At 44.2% G+C, this 10000-nt stretch overlaps 1 protein-coding gene across 1 annotated transcript in view; it reads left to right on the top strand.

Annotated features, from left to right (window-relative positions):
- Positions 1-10000, top strand: part of LOC112242105 (uncharacterized protein C8orf34 homolog) — a 163851-nt gene that overhangs the window by 116208 nt on the left and 37643 nt on the right. The window contains exons 11-12 of the mRNA XM_042298624.1: positions 4502-4553; positions 4587-4682. Of these exons, the coding sequence (XP_042154558.1) occupies positions 4502-4553; positions 4587-4682 (148 nt within the window). The remainder of the gene's footprint in view (positions 1-4501; positions 4554-4586; positions 4683-10000) is intronic.

Here is a 10000-nt window from a genome sequence, read left to right as displayed (position 1 = left end):
TTCAGATAATCCATTCCTGTTGTCTTGGCCAGGCTCTAGACTCACCTAATCTGTATCCCAACTAGCATCCTTTACCCTATAGAGTGGACTACTTTAGACCTGAACCAAACGGGAATATTCATTTGGGACGTAGCCCTAATGTACTGTGTGGTTGACCTTTAAACTCCCAGGGACACAGACCTAATGATTTGACTGAGTCAGAGCAATCAACAGGGCATTCTCAACAATCATTCTCACTATAGCACATTGGCAATAGTCTAGCTAAGCTTGGCTCAGTTAAAACCCTGGACGGAAGACCAAAGAGTAGCTGTTGATACAGTTTCCAGTAAGAGGTGCTGCCCAGCATATAGTGGATTTTTTTTTCTCATAGTGAATATAACGTTGAAGATCTGACATTGTTTGAAAGGTACAAATTCAACATATTTTATACAAATGTGGTTACCATGATGACATAATCCTGTGGTTGTCATTTCACCCCCAAAACAACAGTTGATGTTTTTTTCTAATGCAATGTATTGCCTAGTGGTTAGAGTGTTGGGCCGCTAACCGAAAGGTTGCTAGATCCCTGAGCTGACAAGGTAAAAATCTGTCGTTTTGCTCCTGAACTAGGCAGTTAACCCACTGTTCCTAGGCCATGATTATAAATAAGAATGTCTTCTTAACTGACTTGCCTAGTTAAATAAAGGTAAAATAAAAAAATATCCTCTTAGATTCCACATCACAATTCGTTGACAAATGACCTTGAAACAACATTGATGCAACTAGTTTCTGCCCAGTGGGGACACATTTTCTCTAAAATGCAGTCTTTTATGGGAGATGCCTTCTACCCAGATTCTGACTGTGTGTAGAGATTTCCCGAAAGATGCCACCGAGAGAGAATACAAGATAATGTCATGCTGTATGGATGAGGAGAGAGAGATGGAGAAAGAGAGGGAGGAAGAGAGAGAGGGGGAGAGAGAAGGGGAGGGAGAGACAGGGGAGAGAGAGAACATGTCTTGTAATGTTTCACCCACCTGGCTGGCTGACTGACTGACTGGCTGACTGACTGGCTGGATGGCTGGCTGGCTGACTGGTTGGCTGGCTGGATGGCTGGCTTACTGGATGGCTGGCTGACTGACTGGCTGGCTGGCTGACTGGCTGGATGGCTGGCTGACTGGTTGGCTGGCTGGCTGGATGGCTGGCTGACTGGCTGACTGACTGGCTGGCTGACTGGCTGGCTGACTGGCTGGCTGGCTGGATGGCTGGCTGACTGGTTGGCTGACTGGCTGACTGGCTGGATGGCTGGCTGACTGGCAGGCTGGCTGACTGGTTGACTGGCTGGCTGACTGGCTGACTGGCTAGTAGATAGTAATTATTGATGGATTATGGTCTGGTCGTACTGCCACAGATTTCTCCATGTTGCTAACAGGCTGGAAGACTAACTCCAGGTTGTTTCCCAAATGTCTCCCTATTCCCTATATAGTGCACTACTTTTGACCAAAACCCTATGAGCCCTGGTTAAAAACTAGCACACTATATTGGGTGCCATTTGGGACACAGGTGTTGGCTAGCTATCCCTCTGGATTATTCTATAAATGTAGGGAAGATCTATGTCTCTCATCGGTCTCTGCCTTTAGACACGCTGAGTGCCAAATAACATCATTTCCCCCATACTGTATAGTGGACTACTTTAGACCAGAACCTTATTAAGTGCCTCTGGTCTAAAATAGTGCAGTGAATACAGTTCCATTTGGGACACACTAATACTCCTCCCTGTACAATCCATCCTATTAAACCAGTGGGGGCTAAAGGTGTCCTGTGATGTCACAGTTGGCAGTGATGTCACCATAAGTCACATTAGGGTTTTACTAAAGTAAATATCCCAAATGACTCCCTATTTGTTCATAGGGCCCTGCTCAAAAGTAATTCACTCTGGAAGAAATAGGGTGCCATTTGGAATCGTCTCTAACATAAAGGAGAGCATGGATTATAGCTACACCAGGAAGGCACAAAGATGGTTTCATGTCTCACCTGTACAACAGACTCACATATACAGTCGTGGCCAAAAGTTTTGAGAATGACACAAATATTAATTTCTACAAAGTTTGCTGCCTCAGTGTCTTTAGATATTTTTTGTCAGATGTTACTATGGAATACTGAAGTATAATTATAAGCATTTCATAAGTGTCAAAGGCTTTTATTGACAATTACATGAAGTTGAGAGAGTCACTATTTGCAATGTTGACCCTTATTTTTCAAGACCTCTGCAATCCGCCCTGGCATGCTGTCAATGAACTTTTGGGCCACATCCTGACTGATGGCAGCCCATTCTTGCATAATCAATGCTTGGAGTTTGTCAGAATTTGTGGGTTTTTGTTTGTCCACCCGCCTCTTGAGGATTGACCACAAATAGAAAACATTTCAACATCTTGGCCATGTTCTGTTATAATCTCCGCCCGGCACAGCCAGAAGAGGACTGGCCACCCCTCATAGTCTGGGCCCTCTCTAGGTTTCTTCCTAGGTTTTGGCCTTTCTAGGGAGTTTTTCCTAGCCAACGTGCTTCAACACCTGCATTGCTTGCTGTTTGGGGTTTTAGGCTGGGTTTCTGTACAGCACTTTGAGATATCAGCTGATGTACGAAGGGCTATATAAATACATTTGATTTGATTTGATTTGAAATTCTCAATGGGATTAAATCCTGGGGAGTTTCCTGGCCATGGAACCAAAATATCGATGTTTTGTTCCCTGAGCCATTTAGTTATCGCTTTTGCCTTATGGCAAGGTGCTCCATCATGCTGGAAAAGGCATTGTTCATCACCAAACTGTTCCTGGATGGTTGGGAGAAGTTGCTCTCGGGGGAAGTGTTGGTACCATTCTTTATTCATGGCTGTGCTCTTAGGCAAAATTGTGAGTGAGCCAACTCCCTTGGCTGAGAAGCAACCCCACACATGAATGGTCTCAGGGTGCTTTACTGTTGGCATGACACAGGATTGATGGTAGCGCTCACCTTGTCTTCTCCGGACAAGCTTTTTTCCGGATGCCCCAAACAATCTGAAAGGGATTTCATCAGAGAAAATGACTTTACCCCAGTCCTTCAGTCCCTGTACCTTTTGCAGAATATCAGTCTGTCCATGATGTTTTTCCTGGAGAGAAGTGCCTTCTTTGCTGCCCTTCTTGACACCAGGCCATCCTCCAAAAGTCTTCTCTTCACTGTGCAGATGCACTCACACCTGCCTGCTGCCATTCCTGAGCTCTGTACTGGTGGTGCCCTGATCCTACAGCTGAATCAACCTTAGGAGATGGTCCTGGCGCTTGCTGGACTTTCTTGGGCGCCCTGAAGCCTTCTTCACAACAATTGAACTGCTCTCCTTGATGTTCTTGATGATCCGATAAATGGTTGATTTAGGTGCAATCTTACAGGCAGCAATATCCTTGCCTGTGAAGCCCTTTTTGTGCAAAGCAATGATGACAGTACGTGTTTCCTTGCATATAACCATGGTTGACAGAGGAAGAACAATGATTCCATGCACCACCCTCCTTTTGAAATTTCCAGACGGTTATTCGAACTCAGTCAGCATGACAGAGTGATCTCCAGACTTGTCCCCGTCAACACTCACACCTGTGTTAACGAGAGAATCACTGACATGATGTCAGCTGGTCCTTTTGTGGCAGGGCTGAAATGCACTGGAATTTTTTTTGGGGGGCGGGGGGGGGATTCAGTTAATTTGCATGGCAAAGAGGGACTTTGAAATTAATTGCAATTCATCTGATCACTCTTCATAACATTCTGGAATATATGCAAATTGTCATCATACAAAGTGAGGCAGCAGACTTTGTGAAAATGAATATTTGTGCCGTTCTCTAAACTTTTGGCTACGACTGTACAATGCGTGTGTCCCAAACTACACTATTTCCTATAGAGCCCTGTGGGCCCTGGTCAAAAGTAGTGCACTATATAGGGGATGGGGTGCCGTTTTAGGACTCATCAGGTCTGTGATCAGTGGGATGAAAAGGGGTGAATAAAGAGTGGTCTCCCATTACAGACCTGGCAAACCGGCCCTTACTAAATGATGTCTGATGACAGGAATAGGTACGAGTAGCAACCATAGGACTCGTACCCAAACGGCACCTTATTTCCTATTATAGTGTACTACTTTTGACCAGGGCCCAATAGGACAATGTAGGGAATAGGGTGCCAATGGGGACGTAAGCCCTGCCTTCAGTTTCAGAACTCGACCACTCGCGTCAGTCGATGTTCTAACCACGGAGGATAGGCTGAAACTCCCACACCTCCAACCAATCAACTGTGGTTACCCAACGTTTATCACGTCCATAAAATGGAATAATTGCCTCTTGTTATGTTGGGACCTGCCGCCATCTTGAGGTTTTCAGCAATAGCTGGATTATTCTGTAATGTTGTAATTGAGGGTCGTTCTTTCTGTAATGTTGTAATTGAAGGGTCGTTCTTTAATTCTAATTTGACTCTCCTCTTTTTACTCTCTCTTTTTTTCTCTGTTCCTAGCGCCGTCAGGCAGTCTGGGAGGCTGATGTTAAGGTGGTTAGAGGAGGAGGAGGTGGAGGAGGAGGAGGAGGAGGAGGAGGAGGGAGCTCTTCCAGGGAGCTCCTGGGACAGACGGGAGGACTGTTACTAAGTGACTCCCTCTTCTCCAAAGAACTGGAGGACATGGGCAAACACCTCGCTGGTAGGCATCTGTCTGCGTGTGTACAGTGTGTGTGTGTGTGTGTGTGTGGGGGGGGGGGTAGTGTTCTTTGTGTGATGGGTGGGGTATTATACAGTGACAATACACTGTGGGTCACTCAGATCAAACAGACACACACATGTGACAGAGAAAGAACACGGGGAGAGAGAAAGTCAGAATGAACCTTTGGCTCCTGCCAAAGAACATATTTGGGTCCGGGAGCAGTTTGATTGGCTAACACACTCACACACTTCTGTGAACAAACACATTTTAAGTTACAAAAAAGCAGAACCAAAATATGGCGGTCACTGTGCCTTTCCAATCAGTTTCCTCTCTTTAATAAATGACAGTTGATGTCATGTCTGGGCAACTCTCTGAGACGGTCGTCACGGCTGAGTGAGTGAGTGAGTGAGTGAGTGAGTGAGTGAGTGAGTGACAGAGAGACAGAGAGACAGAGAGACAGAGAGAGGGAGAGAGAGAGAGAGAGAGTGAGAGGGAGAGGGAGAGGGAGAGAGAGAGAGAGAGACAGAGAGGGAGAGAGGGAGAGAGAGAGAGAGAGGAGAGAGAGAGAGAGAGAGTGAGAGGGAGAGGGAGAGAGACAAAGAGAGGGAGAGGGAGAGAGACAAAGAGAGGGAGAGAGACAAAGAGAGGGAGAGGGAGAGAGACAGACAGACAGACAGACAGACAGAGACAGACAGTGACGTCTCTATCCGTAGTCACATCTAAGACGTGTCACCCAGGTGTTTGTTTGTGCACGTCGCACCATTTATCCGTGGGTCTCAAATGATAACCTTTTTCCTATATATTATCCAATGGATCCTGGTCTAAAGCAGTACACTATAAAGGGAATAGGATGCAATTTAGGATGCGGCCTCTGCTTCATGTACAACACTTAGTCTCTATATTCCAGGGTTATGTGAAGCATATCGGCCCCACTTAGCCTGTTAATGTTATCCAGAGACACTCACAGCTGGTAAATATCTTATGACACACACACACACACCCACAGGTTTTTTTGTTTTAATAATCCTTGTGAGGACCAAATACTTGGATTCCCATTCAAAATCATATTTTCCCTAATCTAATCCTAACCCTTAACCTAACCCTAACTCCTAACCAGGGGTTGGAACCAAAAGGATTTTCCCAATCATTTTATTTTTTCGTTCTGTTCCACTGTTACGACCTGCAAAAGAAAAATCTGAACCGGTTCGAACCCCGAAAAAAGATGTGGTTCCTTTCTGTTTCTGAAATATATATTTTTTACATTTAGTTAGACATTAAATGTCCTAACCAATAGGTGCAGTAAGGAGATCAATGGAAACTCGACCAACACAATGGAATTGCCATGGAAACGTGATGGGGGAAAGATTCCGGCCTATTACAATACATAAATCATCACGAATTTGACCAAATATCCACTTTGTTAGATCAGATTTGTTGATTGTCCCCCAATCTGGTCAGTTCATCTATAAGACAAGACGAGTTTAGGACGTGAGATGCGACTGACATTTTGTGAGTGGGGAGAGAGCGGGAGAGGGTTGAGGAGGAGGCTTGGATTCTTGATGTGATCACATGCATTATCTGAATTAGGCCCACAAATGTATACCTACCTACTAGAGTGGCTTCTATGAAAGAACTTTGAATGTCTTTGAATTTCAGAGAGTTGGTTTAACGTTGGACCTAGAGCTAGCTAGCTAACAAGAAGTAAAATAAAAACACTTCTTACCTTTTTGTAGCTAATAAATCCAATGTGAATCGTGATTACTGTTGTATTCTTAACTATCATTGGAAAAGGGAATCCAGTCCTCTCTAATTAAAAATCCCTAGACTACTAGGCTACTAGGCTACTAGGCTACTAGGCTACTAGGCTACTAGACTACTAGGCTACTAGGCTACTAGGCTACTAGACTACTAGGCTACTAGGCTACTAGGCTACTAGGCTACTAGACTACTAGGCTACTAGGCTACTAGGCTACTAGGCTACTAGACTACTGGGCTACTAGGCTACTAGGCTACTAGGCTACTAGGCTACTGGGCTACTAGGCTACTGGCTACTAGGCTACTAGACTACTGGTCTACTAGGCTACTAGACTACTAGGCTACTAGGCTACTAGGCTACTAGGCTACTAGGCTACTAGGCTACTAGGCTACTAGGCTACTAGACTACTAGGCTACAGGCTACTAGGCTACTAGACTACTAGGCTACTAGGCTACTAGGCTACTAGGCTACTAGGCTACTAGGCTACTAGGCTACTAGGCTACTAGTCTACTAGGCTACTAGGCTACTAGGCTACTGGCTACTGGGCTACTGGGCTACTGGGCTACTAGGCTACTAGGCTACTAGGCTACTAGGCTACTAGACTACTGGTCTACTAGGCTACTAGGCTACTAGGCTACTAGACTACTAGGCTACTAGGCTACTAGGCTACTAGACTACTAGACTACGAGGCTACTAGGCTACTAGGCTTCTAGGCTTCTAGGCTACTAGGCTACTAGACTACTAGGCTACTAGGCTCCTGGGCTACTGGGCTACTGGGCTACTGGGCTACTAGGCTACTAGGCTACTGGGCTACTATACTACTGGGCTACTAGGCTACTAGGCTACTACGCTACTAGGCTTCAGAGGGGTATCCTTCACACACACTGGCAGTAGATGGATGGCACAAGATGTTCAGCTGGCATGCAGTCAGACACTGGAATACGATTTATGTGACAGATTGAGGGCTTTTGAATAGGTGCTGTGTTGCATGCACTCTGAGGGACACAAGTGGATGTCCTGTGTTGGCAACATGTTCACTTTGAGCTCTTAAAAATATGAATAAAAGCTCTTAAAAAGACAACTGTCGATTATCTCCATCTTTACAGTAATAGACTAGTTTCCAACACTCTGAGAATGAGAAAGAAAATGTATTCTCTTAGCCAGCAGCACAACACTATAACACTGTAACACAGTACAAAGTACATAGTAACACAGAACTGTACACAGTACACAGTAACACAGTACACGGTAACACAGTACACAGTAACACAGTAACACAGTACACAGTAACACAGTACACGGTAACACAGTACACAGTAACACAGTACACAGTAACACAGTAACACAGTACACAGTACACGGTAACACAGTACACAGTAACACAGTACCTAGTGCACAGTACACAGTAACACAGTACACAGTAACACAGTACAAAGTACATAGTAACACAGTACTGTACATCATACACAGTGCATAGTTACACAGTACACAGTAACACAGTAACACAGTACACAGTACACAGTAACACAGTAACACGGTAACACAGTACACAGTAACACGGTAACACAGTACACAGTAACACAGTAACACAGTACACAGTAACACAGTAACACATTAACACAGTACATAGTAACACGGTAACACAGTACACAGTAACACAGTAACACAGTAACACGGTAACACAGTAACACAGTAACACAGTACACAGTGTAACACAGTACACAGTGACACAGTAACACAGTACACAGTGACACAGTAACACAGTACACAGTATACAGAGACACAGTAACACAGTACACAGTAACACAGTGACACAGTAACACAGTACACGGTAACACAGTACACAGTACACAGTAACACAGTACACAGTACACAGTGACACGGTAACACAGTACACAGTAACACAGTACACTGCAACACAGTACCTAGTACACAGTAACACAGTATACTGCAACACAGTACCTAGTACACAGTACACAGTAACACAGTATACTGCAACACAGTACCTAGTACACAGTACACAGTAACACAGTACACTGCAACACAGTACCTAGTACACAGTACACAGTAACACAGTACACTGCAACACAGTACCTAGTACACAGTAACACAGTATACTGCAACACAGTACCTAGTACACAGTACACAGTAACACAGTATACTGCAACACAGTACCTAGTACACAGTACACTGTAACACAGTACCTAGTGCACAGTACACAGTAACACAGTACACTGTAACACAGTACCTAGTACACAGTAACACAGTACACTGTAACACAGTACACTGTAACACAGTACCTAGTACACAGTAACACAGTACACAGTACACTGTAACACAGTACCTAGTAACACAGTAACACAGTACACTGCAACACAGTACCTAGTACACAGTACACTGTAACACAGTACCTAGTACACAGTACACAGTAACACAGTACACTGTAACACAGTACCTAGTACACAGTAACACAGTACACTGTAACACAGTACCTAGTGCACAGTACACTGTAACACAGTACACTGTAACACAGCTCACAGTACACTGTAACACAGTACACAGTACACAGTAACACAGTACACTGTAACACAGTACACTGTAACACAGTACACAGTACACTGTAACACAGTAACACAGTACACAGTACACAGTAACACAGTACACAGTAACACAGTAACACAGTACACAGTAACACAGTACAGAGTAACACATTACACAGTACACAGTTACACAGTACACAGTAACACAGTACACATTGACACAGTGACACAGTAACACAGTACACAGTAACTCAGTAACACAGTAACACAGTAACACGGTACACAGTAACACAGTAACACAGTAACACAGTACAGAGTAACACAGTACACAGTAACACAGTACACAGTACACAGTAACACAGTACACAGTAACACGGTACACAGTAACACAGTGACACAGTAACACAGTAACACTGTAACACAGTACACTGTAACACAGTATACAGTACAGAGTAACACAGTACACTGTAACACAGTAACACAGTAACACAGTTACACAGTAACACAGTACACAGTGACACACTACACAGTAACACAGTAACACAGTACACAGTAACACAGTAACACAGTACACAGTAACACAGTAACACAGTACACAGTAACACGGTACACGGCACACAGTAACACAGTACACAGTAACACAGTACCTAGTAACACAGTAACACAGTACACAGTGACACAGTAACACAGTACACAGTACAGAGTAACACAGTAACACAGTAACACAGTACACAGTAACACAGTAACACAGTACACAGTAACACAGTACACAGTAACACAGTAACACAGTACACAGTAACACGGTAACACAGTACACAGTAACACAGTACACAGTAACACAGTACACAGTGACACAGTAACACAGTACACAGTACAGAGTAACACAGTAACACAGTAACACAGTACACAGTAACACAGTACACAGTAACACAGTAACACAGTACACAGTAACACAGTACACAGTAACACAGTAACACAGTACACAGTAACAACGTAACACAGTACACAGTAACACAGTACAC

This window comes from Oncorhynchus tshawytscha, linkage group LG16 (assembly GCF_018296145.1).
Source record: "Oncorhynchus tshawytscha isolate Ot180627B linkage group LG16, Otsh_v2.0, whole genome shotgun sequence".
NCBI lineage: Eukaryota > Metazoa > Chordata > Actinopteri > Salmoniformes > Salmonidae > Oncorhynchus > Oncorhynchus tshawytscha.
This window is presented reverse-complemented; position numbering and strand designations above follow the sequence as displayed.